Genomic DNA, 20,321 nt, shown 5'->3' on the forward strand with positions numbered 1-20,321 from the left:
CTTTAACACCAAATCCTAAAGCATATTGACCACTTAAGATATGGAAAAAAAGTTTTATCTTAAGGTACAATAATACACAACTGAAGCTACACTAGTTGCACTATATTTTAAAGAATACTCTAGTGAAGCAAATGGAAAGCAACACGAATACAAAGTCAAAGTTCCAGGTATCAGATTCAGCTCTAAGCACTTTACTGAGTAAACACAGAAGCCAGCTTATGGATTTTAAAAATGAGATGAACTACCTGTAGAGTAACGTAATGTGAAAAGCTTTGGTCTCCACCAGAGAAAATCCTATGTACATAATAATATTCTTCACGATCTATAATTAAAATAGCATGATGTTAACATCAAGAGGATAGCTTGAAAAGAATTTGTCTTTTATTTAGGTAGGAATGAAATTGAGGGATGCCACTTTTGCAAGAACATCAGGTAACTTTTGCCAATAGCAGGTCTGCATATTAGCATTTTACACCACACACAGCAACCTTCCTTTTCGAATCACATTCACAGTTATTGCTCTGCACTCTCATAGATCAACAAGTTCATTCAGAGAAAAACTAGAGTTGACTTGTATGGAAAATGGTGCATTTGGGGGGGGGTGTAAGAATTTTTATTCATTTTCATATTGTTTACCATGGTTGCATTGAGATATATCTTTGTTTACATTAGAGCATAACATGCTGTGATTATATATAATTAAAGTTAAAAGTAAAACAACACAACAATAAACAGATACACATTTCTGAATATATTAACAAAGTTGTGTCAGTGTATATACCAAAATTATTAGTTATTATGTGTATTGCTTAGATCAGTGATCAAAAGTCAAAGGTATTTTGTATCAACAACTATCAGAATATATAGGAATTTATGGGGGGGGTTAATAAAACTTGTACTTCACGCACACCAGACTGTGCTGTAAACTATGGGTGCTGTTCTACATTATGTCTCATTATTTCTGTAATCAATAAAGTCACACCAGACTGCAAAAATCTGTTGTGTTTATTTTGGCCTCTTGCTACTTTTAATTTTGCTCTCGGTTTTTCCAATAATGCCGACTGCCAAACTGCATTATACCATTGGTTCATAGTTAATAACTGTAACGGTTTCCATGTCCTGGCAATAGTTGTTCTTGCAGCCATTACTATGATATGTTAGGGGTCCTTGTTTCCAATTTGCAACAAATTGGTGCAGCATTTATTGCTTTTGCAGTAAACACAAAAATCTCATGAGGCATACATGCAATACTAACAAATCCAGTCCCTTACCAATTATCACAATATAACTATTCTTAAAATAATTCCCCCCTAACACTCCAAAAATATATATACAACTAAAGAAAGCATTATTACCTGAATTTAGTGGGATGTCTCCATTATAAGGAAGCCAGTTTCCTTTCACAGGGAAGGGACTTTTCCTGTTACTGGTTGATCCCATGCCCAACTGTCCATTGCCTCCAAGACCAAAAGAATAAATTCTTCCAGTTGAAGGGACAAATGCAGATGTGTGCTGCCTAGTGCAAAGAAAGAATAGAAATTCAAAAAGTAAGAAACTGAGAATGCTGTAGTATATTACATATGCTATATGTGACTTATCTATCCCCAGTAACTTAAGAGAAGACAGTTGCAATGTTCTGTTCAGGGTATTAAGAGGAAGCGGCCTCTAAAACTCATGGAACTTGTAATGCATTGAGATGGAAGGCTACTGTGCCTATAGAACAGCCTTCATGCCAATCCAATTAAGTAATTCACTGGGCTGCCTAATGTGTTGGCTAACTTACAGCAGTCTTTTCTTTGTAATGGCACATAATTGGGGTGCCCAACAAGATTTTGAGAAGTCCACAGCAGCTAGAATTAAACTTGCTTCTTACACTTTTCAAGTTGCTAAACACCCCATAAAAGTATTCCATTCTGTGGTCTTACCTTCCACAAGCAATCTGTGTGACAATGCTCCCCATAAGTTCAAAAACTTTTCTTGGGTTTATCTCATGGCCAGTAGAGTTATGACCTAATTGCCCATAGCCTCCAGCTCCAAAAGTAAACACCCCACCTTCCTAAAAAACATTTGAAGTTAGAATGCAATGTGTAGATGACTCCAATACTTTTTATGTACAAAAATAATATTTACAACTGTGGAGAAGCACTAGATATTTGCCCTACACATATAACAAATAAATTGCCTTTACAAACATGCTTATCTTCACAGATAGATAGTTTAGTCTCTGCACAACATCCTCACTGTGTAAGAGTATAAACAATAAAATAAATCCACAGTCCTGTACACCAAAAATAAATCACATAAACTTTTTTTAAAAAAAACCACACCCCAATGATTTTTAATTTCAAGTAACAAAAAATACCCATGCAAAAAAATCATGTAATCTTTAGCTGAGTTCCAATTTAAAAACACATGGTTGATTAAAAAAAATCCTAAGTTAGTGGTAATATCAGACTGATAAACAAGACAATGTAAAATGCTATTAGTGGACATTGCACCCTGCCCAATACAGTAGGACTACTATTTTCGCTTTCATATTTATTTGTTTCAAGAATGACTTCAACTGCATAGCAAGAATTGCTCAAGAGAACAGAAAGTGCATTTCTCCACATTACCTGACACAAGAGTTCAATTTTGAATTTTAAATCCCACAGGTTTTTAAATATAAGCTTTACATTATGTACTGAGAAAGCAAACAGTATTTGTTTACAAAAAAACCTAAACTATTCTTCTGTTTGCAGATACTGTAAATGTCATATTCCAATTCTGAATGTAATGACAGCTGTGTAAATAAACCAAAGTATGTTGCATTAAATCAACACACACACAAGACTATAAACTGTACTTCAGCACTAGCAAGAGAGATGGCATCCATCAGCAGAGCAGCCGCCCACATGGTTATTAGAGCTAGGCTGAATGCAGTGGAATATTTCTAAACATGAACTTGTAAAGCTCTGAAGGAAAATAAGCACAAATTCTCCTTTCTTTCTCCCCTCCTCTGCAAGTCAGCAGCAAGTGACACATTACATTTCAGCAGCTCTCCCCCCGCCCCCCAAGCTTATATAAATGCTGGTGTGAGCAGGCCAATGCAACATGTGATCTTGGCAGGTTCACTGACGTTGCCCAAGCTAGTGGCTCAGTACAACTGTAATGTGTGAATCTTCCCTCAGATGAAGGGGCTGGTGCGGGAGGAGTTCACACCCAATATTGGGCAACCATTCTCTCTTGACAACAGTGCAGGGTTACAAAAAAGCAGACCAACTGGTGACATGAACATGTTTTCTCTCCTACAGACTGCTGAATCCCTCACTACTGAAGCAGTCAGCCTGCATGTGAAAAGCTATCAAACCTACTAATTAGTTAAGAGTGTGAAATACAGTATTTCTACTACAGTACCTTTGTAAGAGCCGCAGTATGATCTTCTCCACAGGAGATGTAAACAATTTTCTGGGATCTTAGTGACTTTAGAAGATTGGGAACATATCTATCTGAAAATTGTAATAAATCAGGAAGTGTAATATACACTTTGCAACTACATAAAAAATATAAACTACTGATTTAGTTTATAAACTATTATTGTTTTATATAACAAATAGCTTTGTTGCACTTTGAAGTTTATAATTCCACAGTATGTGTTGTTCAGAGAAGCACTACAGCGCAACAAATAGCAAAGTGCCTGGAAGTTATGTAGTATTTTATTCACTATTTTGAAAGTGCCGTTATTTCCTACAATTAAAGCATGCAAAGAATTTCAAAGTTATTGTAGTACTGCACTGCAATGATATCCACAGTTCCTTTCAGCAACTTTCAGTTCAGTGGATTTCTCATCCACTAACACAGACACTCTGAGCTTCAATTCAGCAGAGGAGCATAATTTGGTTTTATAAAAATAAGCACACATTATCTGATCATAACTAAAATGGAAAGTAATATAGTTCATAGTTTTAAATTTTGTGTACTTACCATTTTCATCATTAAGACCAAGTTGGCCAAATTTGTTGCGTCCCCACCCAAAAACTGCTCCAGAAAGAGTAAGCACAAAGCTATGTGCTCCGCCTGCTGTAATTTGCGCAAAAGGTATCCCTTGCAAAGATTTTATCCGTTGTGGGGAAGTCTGCTTTTTGAATTCATAACCTAAACCTAGTTGACCATGTTTGTTCTGTCCCCAGGAAAAAACTTCACTACCTGTTGAAGGAAAGAAAAAACACACATTTAAGATGAAGAATAACTGTAGGAATTTACGTCACTCTAAGAATTAAAATTACTCCATTATCATACACAACAAAATTCAAATGGTGGCAATAATTTTTCAGCCAAGAGAAAGGGGTACTTTTGAAATTAAATGCAAAAGAAGTAGGGTAGGCAACAAGTCCGTGGGTTACCACACACACATTTCCAAATAAAGCCCAATTCTCAGTATATTAATAGTTCCAGGTATTGCATGGAATCTCTGTACATTTTAGAATTTGGAGATTGATGGCAAAGATAAATGCTCATAATACACACATTTCCTTTCCTTAGCATGAGCAAAACTGAAAACCTGTTTACTCTTTCTGCCCTCTCAAAGCTATCAAACACTGGCTATTTTACGATGTGAAATGTTTAGTGTGTTTTTTTCTATTGTCATTGTAACAGTATTTTAAATTTATACAGAAAAACAAGCAGACAGTCCAGAGATTGATTACCTTTGGAGAGTGCAAGGGAATGATAGTAGCCGCAGGCAACCTGCACTATTTGGACGTCTGACAAGCTTTTTATGTTTCTGTAGGAATAACAAGACATAATTAAATGAGCAGCCTTTGCACAAAATGCTATAAAAACACAAAGCTTTATTTCCTTACAGAAAATGCATCTTAATCATTTCAGATATTATGTGGCATCATGGCCATATGCAACATTACAGTTCAGTGTGATGTAAATGAGCTGCAGAAGTGTTGGACTCACATGCTACCCACTCCTGCCTGCATAGCTCAGGAGTCATTTGGAAGCTTCCACTCTCACTTTTAGTAAACTCCAGCTTGCCATATCATCTGCACCCAGAACTAGGATTAACATTATCTATGGTTAGTTTAAACAAGCCAGATTCATAAACTACTAATAGTTTACTGTTGACTTGTTAAACTAGCCATACTAGTTTGAGCTTGAAAAATTACAAAGATGCAAAGATGAAGCAATAAGCCCTTTTTACAAAAGCAAAAGGGGCAATTTTACTAAGATGAAAGTTTTTTTTTTTTTTAATTAAAAAACCACACCAAAAAAACCTTATGTTATCACTTAGTTTTACCTGGGCACTCTGGTATACTCCTCAGTTCCAGGCAAGCCAAGTTGTCCATCTGCAGCAAAACCCCAAGCATAGACTTGACCACTGTCATTTAATGCTAATGTGTGGGCTTCTCCACATGAAACAGCTACAATATTTTGAGCATCCAAGGCACTCACCTGCTCTGTAATCAAGAGAAAAAGCAGCATAATGCTACATTGCTCTTGCCCAAACATTTTCATGATGGACTGCACAACTGAACTAGCAAAAATGTGTTCCTACAAACATGTCAGATCTCCTTTACCTGAGGTCAGAGGTGCTACAAGCCACAATTCACTGGCTTGTAGGAAACCACTTCACTATTAATCTGTGCCTAATAAGGAGTGTGTGGGACGCGGGTGGCGCTGTGGGTAAAACCTCAGTGCCTAGGACTTGCCAATCGTATGGTCGGCAGTTCGAATCCCCGCTATGGGCTGAGCTCCCATCTTTCGGTCCCAGCTCCTGCCCACCCAGCAGTTCGAAAGCACCCCTAAGTGCAAGTAGATAAATAGGTACCGCTTCATAGCGGGAAGGTAAACGGCATTTCCGTGTGCTGGCTCGCCAGAGCAGCTTTGTCACACTGGCCACGTGACCCGGAAGTGTCTCCGGACAGCGCTGGCCCCCGGCCTCTTAAGTGAGATGGGCGCACAACCCCAGAGTCGGACACGACTGGCCCGTACGGGCAGGGGTACCTTTAATAAGGAGTGTAGCTTTTCTTCATCTCTTAAGAACCAAACTTATGCTACCTATATATTTTCACCCTTGGGTGAAGTAACTGCTTTGGTGGGGGAGGTAATTTTAATTACTAAAGTGACACAACCGGATGCTGTCTCTCAATGCCATGTTCCCTATCCAATTGAGGGAGCCCCAATAAAAATGGAAGATTCTATCTCCTGAATCATATGTAGTTGCACCTTAGTAGCTGTTCTAGTGAATTCTATTTTAGAACAGAGTTGAACACTACAGTGCTATCAATCAGCAGCAGCACATGAGGGTAGACACAGTGGCAACTGAGGAATAGACAGTTTTGTAGACTAAAGCATTTTCAATAAAACTATTTCTAGAGACCCCACTTCGTATTACCAAAAATTAATTCATGTTTAGTCCAATTAGTGTGTCATTGGCATAAATAGAAAAAAGTACCTCAGTGGTTCCAAGCACTGAAATCAAGCTGCTGCGCTTTAAGAATTTAAAATATAACACACTTAATGATCAACTAATGTTAATACATAATTTCTCAGACAAAAATAAAAAGTCAACAATACATTTTAAATACTGCCTCCGAATGGGCTACAGTTCTCTAGAAATTAAAAATAATATAAAAAACAGATCTCCAACAATTTCTTAACAAAATATCTTGTTGTGTTTTCAGTTCCATATAAATAGAGGCTTTCACGCAATAGCAGTGGTACAAAAGTCAGAAGGGAAAAAAGAGCAAGTCCTTGAAGCTCTACTAATTCTAGAAACACTTCCGTAATCTAAGCAACTGCTGCTATGAGTATAACTGGCACCCACATACAGAACCTAAAGCAATACGATTACCTAACAGGCACTGTTTTAACTTACCTGGTCTTTTCCTGGATTTTTCATGTCCTAATTGTCCTAAATCATTACATCCACATGTATACACAGTCCCATCATCCAAGACAAACACAGTGTGTCTTAGTCCACAGCCTACATCTCGAACCTTTTTGTTTATGAAAAAGTTGCATCTTCTGGGTTCTAGGACAACTTCTTCATCAATGCCCCCCAATCCAAGCTGTCCAAAAGAGGCATTTCCCCAACATAACATGTTGCCAGCCCTCTCAATGATCTGCCAGCTTCAGCATTCAAACGTCCAGCATCACTGTAATGGAGTGGGAAATAAGTTAGTACTAGAATACAGGGGACTTGGTATTTATAATAGGATTCACAAATTTCATCTCTCAATTATTGTCATTAGCCCAAATAAAAACACTAAGAATTTCACGTCTCATTAGAAGAACTCTATAGCAGAAAAATGTAAATGTGACTGTTACATGTTCTCTAAAATATTAATCATCTAATTTTAAATAAGTATTTTGCTAGAGCTAGTATTTTTGGACCTCTCAATATCAGAATTGCAAACATTTATTGCAGGCCAAATGTGGTTGTTATGTGTTACTCCTACAAGCGAGTAAGATGCAAAAAGGCATAACCAGAACTATTTATGAAACCAGTAATGACAGCAGGATAGAAAGCACCACAATGGCAAATCTGAAAGGATTTTTTTGTGCAAGACAAATTTTTGTGCTGACTACAAATTCAGCATGGAGATTAAATTTTCTGGATATTTGAGACTTGGAATAGAACAGTTCTCTCTTCCCCACTATTTTTACACATTTTCTCCCATGTCTTTACATTTAAGTCAACCCCTAAGATTATATTTAGCCCAATCCTAAGCATGTTTTACTTGATAAGTAGATCCCACTGAGTTCCATGAGCGCTTTAGACTGAAAACCGCAAGATAGTTAACAAAATCCAGCCACACTTACAAGACACTCAAGATGGTGCTGCCAAGAGCTGGAACATACTTGTAAAAAAGTGGCCTTCAGACATCCATGCCAATCACGGCAAATTCAACCTGTTATAAGAACATAATTAGGTAAAAGTTATGGGAATTCACATTTCTCCAAACCCAATCACATATTTTTCCCCCACTTGAATATCACTGAAAATAGAATTTAAAGAGAGCCCTTAGCTGAAAAAGCATGGTAAATCTTCGCTTCCTCCAGTAACAACCATTCAGGCCGTACAACTGGCGGGGGGGGGGGTTAGTGGTGGTTCCCCATATGTGGAATACCCTTCCCCAGTTAGGTATGCCTGTCTTCTTCATTATTAAAATGCAAGAGGAAGTGAAAAACATTCCTGTCCACCCAGGCATATAGTGGCTGAAAGAAACAGTTCTTGGCAACCCTGAAATCATTAGAAATGAGGCTATTTGACTGGCTTTAACTTTTTTTAGATCTTCTAATTGTTTTTAAATGTTTTGAAACACGTCTTTCAATTTTCATTATATTGTTTTATTGCTTGGTTAATTGCTGCCTTGAGCACCTTTCAAAGAAACAGCAGGAGTGAAATTTAATAAACAACAAAAATAATAATTAGATTAAAATGTGCTAGAAAATATATATCACCCTTCTTCAGAAAAAATAAAAGGGCTTATTCTACTTTCAGTGCAATGAAACAGGCACACAGCAACACAAGGTTACTCAAGCAGATCCAGAGTGTTTTCTATATAGCTCTCAGCACGCTTATGCATATTTCTATGATTTATTTTCACCATTTCTTTTAAACAACTTAGATCCTAGATATCTGAAAGGCAGCTTCTATCCATACTCATCTTCTCAGGTGTTAAGATGTGCAGAGGGAGCTCTCTTGGTAGCTCTGCCATGCTTAGAAGTGTGAGAAGTGGCAGCTTGGGAGATGGCTTACTCTGTGGTGGCCCCTAAATTATGGACTTCCTTCCCATAGGGGTGCATCTAGGGTCTTCACTATACAGCTTTCACCATATGCTGAAGAAGACACTCCTCTTTGTGCTCACCTTTGATAGTTAAGTTCTTTTGCTGAATTTATACTGTTCCATTTCATAGGATTTGGCATAAAACAATAGGAATCGACATAAAACAATAATGATGAGGCTAAACAACCAGATCAATATTTCTGAACACTAGATACAAGGAAGTCTTTATCATCCACTAGAATGAACACTATAATGGCAATATCAAGCCAATTTATTCTCTCACTAATTCAGGGGCTGTGCTGTCCTGCCATGCCATATAGTTGTATAAACATTTTTATTATTAGAAGATTAAAAAGCAAAAATTCCTGAATTAGAAAAGGTGCAGGTGCGTAATACGACAAAGCTTTACTGTATTTCTTTCTATTTAGGTGAATAATGGTTTGTTTTAGTCATACACCCAATAACTCTGAAAAGATTTACTGTATGAACCTAGAGCTTTCCAGAAGCACCTACAGTATGAATCATTGTTGCTACATCACTTATTCGAAGCACAGTAATGCTGTGGATGAACACTAGCAATATCTAAATCTCCAGATGTCTAAAGACCAGGGGCTTATCCACATCTTTTGCCCCACTCTTTCTGCACTTTGCCCAGAAGCAAATTGGCAGATCTCTAAGCACAGATATTACATGCTGACAAGGCGTCACTACTGTCAGCAATCAGGCTGTAGCATTCTGTACTAACTTCAGCTTCCCGATTTCAAGCATGAGGGAAGACCCACATAGAGCACATTGATATGGATGGTAAACTTACACACAAGAGCTACTTTCTGTCAACTCTGGATGAAAAACAGTGCAAAGCCAAGTTCCAAAATGGTTTTTTAAAAAAAGGACCACAACTTCCGTTTTCAAACTATTCCACCTTCCAAAACATATCTCCTTTATGCCTACCTCCATTAAGCTCACAACTTAATGTAGCAGGGAGTTAATGTACAGTGGTACCTCGCAAGACGAAATTAATCCGTTCCGTGAGGCTCTTCGTATAGCGGTTTTTTCGTCTTGCGAAGCAAGCCCATTGACAGCTTAGCGGATTAGCGCTATTAGCGGTTTAGCGGCTTTTAGCAGATCAGCTGATAAGCGGCTTAGGGCTTAGGAAAAGGGGGGGAAACCTGCAGGAACTCGCAAGACATTTTGTCTTGCGAAGCAAGCCCCTAGGGAAATTTGTTTTGCGAAGCGCCTCCAAAACGGAAAACCCTTTCGTCTAGCGGGTTTTCCGTCTTGCGAGGCGTTCATCTTGCGGGGCACCACTGTATATGTCTGCTAGAATTTCCTGATCCACATGTGTAACTACTGCATCACCATAAAAGTTTAAAAATTCAAATTATTTCTAACATGAAAATTACTTGGTATGGTTAAAGGCACACACAGATGATTTATATTCTAAGCCATGGATGGGGCTTACCAAACTAACCCTTCAAAGGGTGTGTAACTCTGACTTGGCAGCTGCAGTTATGAAACCACTCTGACTAGTACCAAATAAATTGCAAAACACCCACTTGCAACTCAACATACCTTAAGCATGTCTAATGGGGAGAAGGAGAAGAGAAATGCTATGATTTGCTATCTCTGTGGTTCTAGGTTAACAGGAACTGTTGCGCTAAAAGAATCATTGGATGAGGGAGCACTGTGGCTACAATATTATGCTCACTTACTTGGAAGTAAGCCTTACAGAATATGATGAGACCCACTGAATAACCAGTTGAGCTTCTATAGTTTATCTAGGTCAACCTTTTAAGCATTGACTGAAGGCCATGTGTTTGGACAGGTATCATTAAAAAGTGAGCACCTTCTGACACAGGGCTCAAGTCAAGTCTCCAACAACTTTACAGTAGCTCTTTTGTCCCCCCTCCCCATTTTTGATGAAGCTGGCAGAGTTTGACATTAGTAAACATCCAGATGTAGGAGAAGCATAGTTGCAGTCTTAGAAACACTTATTTGGAAGTAAGCATCATTGAGTACTACTGGACCTACTTGAATAAAAGGCTGGAGTGCATAATTTCTGTAAGGTCAGCTCTTTCGGACCTTGACAGAGCATTGCCCTGAACAGAGGTGAAACTGGGCCCTCAGTTTCATTTCAAGCTCCTTCTCTCAAGTTTCAGCTTTCATTTCAATACAGAAGCCCGCAGTACTTCTGCAGCAAGGCTAACTATCATTCCCATCTATCTAGATGGGTATTTTGGGAGTTTGCTGTATCATCTTATTTTGAATTACTGTATATTTAATTTGAATTTACTATGCAGTCCACAGCTCCGGTAACCTTTGGACTAATAGTGGCAAATAAATAAACCGTAACATTGCTATCACTTGTTTCTTACTTGTATGAGGAAAAGCGTATTGGTAGCCTTCTAACCAACTGCTCACTAAGAAGTAAAAAAGAAAAGAAAAGCTCCTGCCTTCAGATGTCCCTTCCAATGATGCAAAGGTCACTCAGTAAGCGCTGGGTACTTATTAACAAAATAAGAATATAAATATATTTAACCACGTACTGTACTGTCTTCACTTTAGATATACCCAACTACCTGTATGTAGGCTCCAGCTATTTTAGGCTGCTGGTGTTTTAGACACGAAAACACACCATCCTGCATTTGCTCAACACAACTGTTTTTTCATCTAAAAGGCCTGCGACTGGATTCAAAACACACATATATATTATTTAGCAGGGTTCGTTCCCCCCGGAGGTTTCGGCAGCTATGCATGTGGAGCGCCCCACTTTTTCCTCACGCACCCCTCGGGAAGGGGGGCGAGTGGCAGCTGTCAAACCCCACCAGACCCCAAAAGGCTCGTTCCTGGCGGCGCTGCCCCTCCGCCCACCGCCGCCTCTTCGTGAGTCACGAGGAGGCTGAAGAGAAGCCCCCGACCCCCCCACCGCCCACCCCGACCGAGGCCCCGGAGAGCCCCTACTCTCTCCCGCAGGCAGCCGGGCTCCGCTGACCCTCCCATTCCCCTCTTCCAGGCCCCGCGCTCCACCCCGAGGTGGTCCGCGCTCTCCCGCAGGCCACCTTACCAGCCCAGAAAGCCCGCTTTCTCCTCCGCTTCTCCACCCCCGACCACAGCGTGGACCCCCTCGGGAAAACACACAGCAAGGCCGCCCTGCCCTGCCCGACTCACGGCAGCCTCCTGCGCGGCAGCGTCCGCCCCCGCTTCTCTCCTCCGACGGAGGAAGCTGCCGGGCTGACTCGGCCCGACGATTCCACCCCAGGCGGGCCCCGGAGTGCGGCAGCGCCGAAGCAGGCGGGCGGGCGGGCGGGCGGGCGGGCGGGCGCCGAGAAAACAGGCCCAGCAGCGCCGGCTCGCCTTGCTTGCTCTCCCTCGCAGTGCGCAAGCGCCGAGCCCGCCTGCGTCGAGCAGCCGAGGCAGGCGGGAAGCACGCTCTGGCTCTTCTCCCCGTGGACGGAAAGGGCCCGGGGGAGCTTTTCCCCTCGTGTCGCTTTCGCTGAGGGGGGAGAGATGGGGTTGCTTATTACAGTGGTACCTTGGGTTACATATGCCTCAGGTTACATACGCTTCAGGTTACAGACTCCGCTAACCCAGAAATAGTGCTTCAGGTTAAGAACTTTGCTTCAGGATGAGAACAGAAATCGGGCTCCGGCGGCGCTGCAGCAGCAGCAGGCCCCATTAGCTAAAGTGGTGCTTCAGGTTAAGAACAGTTTCAGGTTAAGTACGGACCTCCGGAACGAATTAAGTACTTAACCTGAGGTACCACTGTATCTCCCCCCTGCCTCGCTCGCTAGAAGCTGAGGGAAATGGTAGCAGGTCCTTTCACGTCTCCACACACTTTTTAAGTAACTCAGTGGGACCCACTTCACTGTGGAGTAAGTCCCCCACCTACTTCTGGGTAAATTAGGATCAGGGCCCAGCGCTATTTTAGACTGCAAGGCTCCTAGGCAAAGGATGCCGCCTTATATGAAATATTGGGGGAGGGGGGAGGTAAGCTCAGCCCCACATAATCGATCACAAGACGGAGTGGGTGAACACCATTTGAATGGCAATGCCCATTAATTTGGGGGGAGGGAGGCCTCAATTTTTTTATTGGGGGGCCGAAGTGACCTCAGCCCCTAGGAGTTGCCTCCTATGGTCTTAGGGCAGTGCAGGAACTTGCCTTTTCAGCCTACTGTTATGTTAATACTGCAAAACGCCCAAATATATTTGCTGAGGGATGCCCTATAATACGCCTTAAAGGCATCGTAAAAACAATTTTGTGACAGTAATTGATTCCCACAGATTTGCATACGACTAGGAGGAATAGTTCTGAAGAATAGCACCCATGGACTTCTTTTGTTTCTTTGTTTTCCTATGATGCGCACACACATGTCACAGCAGGCACCACCAGCAGTACAAGAGAAGTTTCCTCCTGTGAGAAGGAAAAGGGAAGGTCTGTTCTAACATGCTGCCTGCCATCTGTGGTTTTGGCAATTACTTGTATGGAAAGTAGTTAACATTTTTTTAATTCACTGGTTAATTGGAGACATGTTTCAAATAAAGCAGTGAAAAGTGCTAAATTGACACTAAATGGTTAAACTGTATGAGTAAAGCAATAATAAGAAAGCTCAGGTTTGCAGCCTAAGACACTTAATATGCCTGTTTCTGTTGGAATAGTTGTACAGTAGCAAGTTTGAATGTGATGCAAGGCTCTTTATTAAGGATTTTTTCTCTAGCTTTCTGCTGTGCCTGGTGAGGAGTCCTTAGTAATTCAAAACTTGCTTTTTAAAAAGCTAAACCAAATTATCTGTTTTCCTTTTGTAACTCAGTCTAATTAACCTCTACATTATAGGCGGCATTCCTTTGTTAGGCAGACTGCATGCTAATGACCCAGGATGATTGATAAATGTTTTCTCAACAGGAGAAAATGGTCAGGAAATAATTGGAGATCAGAACTATGAAGGTGACACATTTAATTTCTAGCAAATGCTAGATTAAGAAGTACTGGTATATGTGAAGGAGCAAAAGAAGCAGGTTTTCGACCAGAGGGTGGAGAGAGAAAATTGACCTGAAAGCTACAAGCATCTTGGGGTGCAAGGTGCATCTCTTAAGGAATCTCATGTAAGGTATCAGATCTGTTTCCTAGTTAGAAATGTATGTTGTTTGCCTTCAAAGCACATATTACAAAATTATCCTCAGTTTCCATTGCTCTCCAAAGCAAAGCAAAAGCAGTTAGCACTGCCCCTGGAACTTCTCATTATTTGGGGAAGTGGGATTTAGAATCAGGTTGTAAATTCTGTGCTGCCTATTCAAACTTTCATAATGTTATAAGGGTTTATTTGGGGGGGAGGGGACCCAAGAAATTAATGGAAGTCGGAAGTCAGAATCTAGGTAATATTTGGAGTAAGAGTCCAGGCCAGTGGAAAAATGCAAGTTATGCTTCCTTTCCAAGCCAGAACCTGGGAAAGAACATGACAAAAGAACATGACAAAAGGTGTTGATGGGCCATCAAAGAGGAATCCTTAGGCCTGGGCAGACAAAGGTTGCCAAGGTGTCTGGGAGGGGGTTTGATGTGAAACAAAATTGTGCTGGTTTTGAAATGAGAGCTTTGAAGAAGCAGGGGCCACATGGAAAAATGGTTTCCCTGGACAGAAAAGGGGCAGAGTTCCTGGGCAAGGGATTTTCTGGAAAGAATAAAGGAAGTAGGTAGAACCCTATGTGAGGGGGCTGGAGGTCAGAGCCATCTTGGAGCTGGTAGGGAAGCATCTGTCTGCAATGTTGGGCTGCTTTGAAGAACAAGCTGCTCTTGAAATGACAATGCTGTAAGATCTGCACCCCCTTCATCTCAACAGGTGTAAATATGTGTAATTAAAGCATATTTCTAAAAGATGCTAAAGCCTCTGCTGCGCCTTGCTTCTCAGTGGGAACAAGACCTTGAGTGCCTGGAATCCCCTGGAATCTTGCACACTGCTCAGCAGAGAATTGTGAGGCATGAAAGTATGTACATAACAGTATGTACAGTGGACATTAGATGTGTTACATGTTTAAAAATTAATTGGACATCTGTAATACAGACAGGTAGATTACATCCACATAAATCTTCAGAACACGAAGCATAACAGAAAAGCACTTTGAAATAAGCAGTAACAGTAACTTTACTCATTTTTTTGGTGACTGTCTTTAAAGTGCCAGAACAGCATAGTAGCATGCTGCGGTTCATAGAAATTATTTAGAGTTTGGAGGATCCATTTTTATTTTTTAAACATAAAAGAAGTGATAAGGGAATATTATCAATTAGTAGAGGAAAGTAATGGTTGTCTCAAAAGATTCTCAGTTCTCACAAGTCTAGCAGCTAATAATCAAATTGTAAAGCTAGGATGCCACTGCTTTGGGCAATAGTTGGTTCCTACCTATTACCTCCCATACTGGTGAGTGTGAATGCTTTTTTTTTTTTAATTCCTCTCATATGAACCACAATCAGTGGCAGCACATCTGAATAAAAAGAACTCAGTACTACATTTCTCTGTTTTGTGATTATATCGATCTGTTCAAGTAGCAATGTCTTTGCCTGCAGGCAGAGGGAACCAGACTCTTACACTACAAAGCAACAGCATAATTGCCATCAGGACCTATGGAAACAAGTGGCAATGTAGACAAGAAGTGATACTTGACTATTAAAGAATACTTAGATATTTTTGTATTTAAGCCTTTTCATAATTAGTAAAGAGATCTGTTGCAAGTTTGCAAGGGCTAACATTTTTACATTCTACTGTTATCAGTACTATCAGTTATTGAATTGTCTGCGCTACAGTGTAAAAGCCACTTCATACATAATGAATAATTGTCAAGCCCTCTTAGCTAAAGAAATTTCCCTTAAAATATTCCTGCAGTTGTACTTATGCAGGTGATGTTGATGTTAGTGTGTATCACTGTATCTGATGGTGACCCAAGTGGAAGGCAGCTTGCCCAGCCAATGTTTCTCTCCCCCTCCTTACCCCTATAGCCCTATGTACTTCTAAAACCTTGTCCTTAGGACTGAGGGGCCCTGAACAATGCGGGGTGTATTATACAGAGCTGAAATGGAAGGCGGAGTCCTATGCTGTTTCCTGTTCTCTTTTAATCTTGTTAGAGATTAGAACACATGAATAGTGCTATAGTTGTTCTTGGCCAGCTTGGTGTAAGTGAGGCATTGGGCTTTGGGAAGGAGGCGTGAGGGTCTATCACACCCAGCAGTGTGAAAAATCAGTGTGCAGTCTGCAGGTTCTGTGTCGAAGTACTCTTGTGGCCCACTTGGTATGAAAAGACAGAGGTGCGAATTACAAGAGAAGAATATGCATCAGTGCAATTATATATACTTAACCTTAGTTTCTGCTTGCAAAGGTTAAGCTGTAATTGTGGGTTTAGATAAAGGTCTTAGGGAGAGAGGTGGCAGCACATAGATGTTCTGGATGCAAGTTTTAGCCAACAAATGTGAGTGCTCAGGCCAGGGTCAATCCTGTGCACACTTTCTTGGGAGCAATCCCCATTGAACTGAACAGACAAAAAGGTAAAGGTAAAAAGGTAAAGGACCCCTGAATGGTTAAGTCCTGTCAAAGGTGATTGTATGGTGACGCACTCATCTCGCTTCAGGCCAAGGGAGCCAGCAATTGTCCGCAGACAGCTTTCCAGGTCATGTGGGACTGCACTGTTAATGGAGACCACATCTCTTCTCATAGGCCTTTAGTAAAATTGTTTAGATGTCTGAGGTCTTAGATTACAGAGAGTTTTAAGTCTTCTGTGTTTTCTGCAGACAGTAATTGAATATCTGCTTGCACTCTTTTAAATTGTTGGTTTGTTGTTTATTTTGTATTTAATTGTGCTTTTAGTAACTGACCTGTGAACTGCCCTGGGAACTTTTCAAATGGCAGGCAGTTTAGAAGTCTACTAAATAAATAAATTAGCAAAGCCAGAAAACAATTCTGGAGACAAATATTGGGGACAGATGTCCCCCTTCAGTCCCTACACTGGATACATATCCATCTCCTTTTCCTTCCCTTCACAAATTTCATAATTTTAGCACCCTCTGTTGTCTAAAGTTTTTGTTTTGATCTGGCAGCAGAAGCCCAATAAAGTAGAGGCTGGAAGAGGGAATTCCATAGTCAGGCAACTTACTCCTGAGAAATTTCCTTTAGTTCCTTAATGTGCATTGCCACAAAGTACCAAGTGCTGCCCTACTGTAGATAAAAGTGAGACCACAATTCAGGAAAGGCGGGGAGGGAGCTCAAAGCAGTGCCACATGCTGCTGATTTTGAAATGACACCATGTCTTTGCATGGCACTATGATGAAGTACCCTAAAATTAGCCTTCTTACTACTTTGTCAAGACTGCATGCAGCGAAGCAAGTAGCCTTCAGTGGGGAGAGGAAAGAGGCGCTGGAGAGGAAAGACCTGGGACTCGCTCACACACAAGCAGGTCACGCCACTTCCCTCACGGTGAGCTGAGCTGGCTTCTATTCAAATTTCCACAATGGATTATTTGAATGTGATCCATTGCGTGCAAGTGTTCTGGGATGGAGGTAGGGAGGATATTACAGTGAGAGCACCAGGGAAAGAGAAGAGTTGTTTACTACTTGAGAATTGGTGGGGTGAGCAGTGGGATGAAGGCAGTTTAATTTTAAAATAAAGGGGTAGGTTTTATATTCTCAAATGTTTTTGTAATGGAGTTGAGAGGGCTTGTTCAAAGCCTAGTTGCCTCAAGGGCCTTTACCACATGAAAAAGGATTGAATAGAAGGAGATTATCCTTAAAACTTAGGGCAGCAAGCTTTACAGCTAAAGTAATAGTTTGACAGTTCTGGACATACCTCTTCTATTTGTTTAGAATATTATGGTTTTGATGTGTGACTACTGTACAATAAGGGAGAAATATGAAGCTGGGCTCTCTCTTTTTCTTCTAACAATGAGCAGTAGCCATTTATCAACTTGGAAGTTACCTTACACACCTCCTTCAGTGTCTCAAAAAAGTGCCTATCTAGAGGTTTAGGTAAATGCACATTTATTTACGGTAAATGTAACCAGTCTCTTCAGTTTAATTTAATGGGTTGATAGCCCTAGTAAAAATTGGATGTACAACCTGTTCTTCCTGTGCTCCCAGAGTGAATTTTCTCTGATGTTTCCCTCTCCCCTCACAGAATATTTCTGAGAATCCACAATATTCATTTGGGAATAAAGAGTGCTGTAATGATGCAGGAATAGTTGCAAGTGAGGGAAATGGGGACAGTGGGGGCAGGGAGACATAGAATGAATGTTAATGTGTTGTCACATGTTTTGTGGATGTGACTATAAGAAGAAATACTGAAACTGCAGGAGGGAAAGAAACCTATAGAATATTTGTTTAAGGAGGCAAGGAGGACAATAAGCAGCACAACTGCTTGGATGGTTAAATAGTGAACAAATTACAGAAATTAGGGCCACTGTCCACACGCAACAGTTCCAAAACAACGTAAGGAAAGCAGGGATAGTGTCACAGGACTTCCCTTATTTAACTTCCTGGGATGAAGGAAGAGGTTTCCCAAAAGCATCCTTTCACCCCATTAAAAAAATATCAAACATAATAAAGCTGCTCATTATGGAAATAATTTTAACCCCTTTAACCCCTTCCATGAACCATAATATTCTTAAGCTTCCCTGGGATACTTTTCCTACTGTAATAGAAGTCAATAGGACATTCCCCAGAAAACCAGTTTGATAATAAAAAAAAAATCCTGGAAGTAAAGAAAAGAGACCTTTTCACCCATGTGAATATAAGTTATGGTCCAGGAGGCAGATCTACATATTTTAAATAACTGGCCACTCATTCTTGTGAAAGAATGGAGTAGTGAATGAAGCCATAGGTTGTGATCAAAATAATGAAATGTGGTTCCCTGTTTGTACCTATTTGTGTTTCCAAAGCCAGCCAGGTCAGCACATTAGCCAGCCAACATTGTGTTCCTCATTTCATCCTGAACAGTGAAAAATTGGTGAGTGATGATACCTTCTACATTCTATCTGCAAGCTTGGTGGTACTAGCTGTACCTCTCCTAAGGCAGTTGCTGATGATCAGATGTTTCATGCGAACAACACTATGAAGTTTCATAGAGGCTATGATGTCTGAACTGTAAGGCCAGGTTATCTATTTGTGGATCAAAGAAAGTGCTTTCTTGTAGTTCCCCTCAGCATAGGAAGGATTCCCAAAATCCACCTACTCCCCAGCATTTAAAAACAAATAAATCATTATAGTAGTTCTGCATATTGTATAAGGAATTTACTTAATTGTTTATGTAGGTCAAAATCCACATTTCCGTGACCTAAAAAGCAAACAACATATGATGTGCCCTAAAAATAAATATTTCGAATCCTTTTTCTGGCATTCATTTCTGAACAAGTGAATGTGCATAGACCTCTGAATCTCCATTTTCCAGGGTACCAGTTCACTCGTAGAGGTGTATGCATTCATGCGTTCAGGTATGTGCAGGTAGACCCCATGCAAATGTTACCTTTAAAAGAGTGAAGGCCAGCCAAGAGGTTTACCCTCAAACATGCATTCCGTGTTCATTTGTGCACAAATGAATTTCAATAAGAACCTCGAAATGCAGTGAGCGCATGTTCCACCATACTTTAGAATATATGTTTATCTTCACCCAAATATGAAAATGTGTCATACAATATGCTCTAGACCAGGGGTCAGCAAACTTTTTCAGCAGGGGGCCAGTCCACTGTCCCTCAGACCTTGTGGGGGGCCAGACTATTTTTTTTTTGGAGGGGAATGAATGAATTCCTATGCCCCACAAATAACCCAGAGATGCATTTTAAATAAAAGCACACATCCCGCTCATGTAAAAACACCAGGCAGGCCCCACAAATAACCCAGAGATGCATGTTAAATAAAAGGACACATTCTACTCATGTAAAAACATGCTGATTCCCGGACCGTCCGCGGGCCGGATTTAGAAGGTGATTGGGCCGGATCCGGCCCCCGGGCCTTAGTTTGCCTACCCATGCTCTAGACTCTTAAATGTACATTCACAGACTATATACAAACATATATTACCCCCAGCCCCTAAATAACTACCCAATTGAGAATTCCTGATAGGCAGGGGAAGGAAGTTCCTAAACCGGGGTGTGGCAAGCAAGAGTGACTTTCTAAATAACTTTTACATTTGCATGTGACACATGGAGAGTGCTATCAAGTGGCCAACCTCAGCTGACCACAGAAATTGTGTGGGACATATGAATAGTAGATATTTATAGGCAACAGACTTGATACAATTTTTAACAACTATCACCTGCTTAGAACTTTTACATGTTAAAATGTGTTGACCCGCTGTCACAACCATAATTTCATAAGAGCCTTCCTTACAATTCTTACTGCCATGGTTTTCCACTTAGTAATGACTTAATATTTGACCCCAAAGCTCATATGCATCTTGGTGTGTTTGTGTAGAAGTGTAAATGGAGTGTCCACAATGCTGTGCACAGCAGAAGATACTCTTTCTTTGCTGCCCTGGGCAGGGCTGGGCCTACTGTTAGGTGGAGTGAAGCAGCTGA

General features: G+C 40.7%; 2 protein-coding genes across 18 annotated transcripts in view; one reads left to right on the plus strand and one right to left on the minus strand.

The window, feature by feature from the left end:
* HERC4 (HECT and RLD domain containing E3 ubiquitin protein ligase 4) overlaps positions 1 to 12,133 on the minus strand; it is a 30,497-nt gene extending 18,364 nt beyond the window's left edge. For 2 of the 15 annotated variants that reach the window (XM_081862962.1, XM_081862956.1), the window contains exons 1-10: positions 11,845 to 12,132; positions 7,813 to 7,901; positions 6,866 to 7,145; positions 5,285 to 5,444; positions 4,686 to 4,762; positions 3,964 to 4,185; positions 3,397 to 3,488; positions 1,926 to 2,056; positions 1,356 to 1,516; positions 246 to 322 (exon numbers count right to left, since the gene is read on the minus strand). In XM_081862962.1, the coding sequence (XP_081719088.1) occupies positions 246 to 322; positions 1,356 to 1,516; positions 1,926 to 2,056; positions 3,397 to 3,488; positions 3,964 to 4,185; positions 4,686 to 4,762; positions 5,285 to 5,444; positions 6,866 to 7,091 (1,146 nt within the window). In that variant the 5' untranslated portion in view covers positions 7,092 to 7,145; positions 7,813 to 7,901; positions 11,845 to 12,132. Of the gene's footprint in view, positions 1 to 245; positions 323 to 1,355; positions 1,517 to 1,925; positions 2,057 to 3,396; positions 3,489 to 3,963; positions 4,186 to 4,685; positions 4,763 to 5,284; positions 5,445 to 6,865; positions 7,146 to 7,812; positions 7,902 to 11,155; positions 11,201 to 11,359; positions 11,684 to 11,844 lie in introns of those variants that run through there. The other 13 variants (XM_081862966.1, XM_081862968.1, XM_081862970.1 and 10 more) reach the window with 13 other exon arrangements.
* A 4,972-nt stretch (positions 12,134 to 17,105) lies between these two features.
* MYPN (myopalladin) overlaps positions 17,106 to 20,321 on the plus strand; it is a 66,173-nt gene continuing 62,957 nt past the window's right edge. The window contains exons 1-2 of one of the 3 annotated variants that reach the window (XM_081862951.1): positions 17,106 to 17,230; positions 18,687 to 18,754. The gene's annotated coding sequence lies outside the window, so the exon portion shown is untranslated. The remainder of the gene's footprint in view (positions 17,231 to 18,686; positions 18,755 to 20,321) is intronic. The other 2 variants (XM_081862953.1, XM_081862955.1) reach the window with 2 other exon arrangements.

The sequence above is a fragment of the Podarcis erhardii genome (genome assembly GCF_964252035.2).
Source record: "Podarcis erhardii genome assembly, chromosome: 5".
NCBI lineage: Eukaryota > Metazoa > Chordata > Lepidosauria > Squamata > Lacertidae > Podarcis > Podarcis erhardii.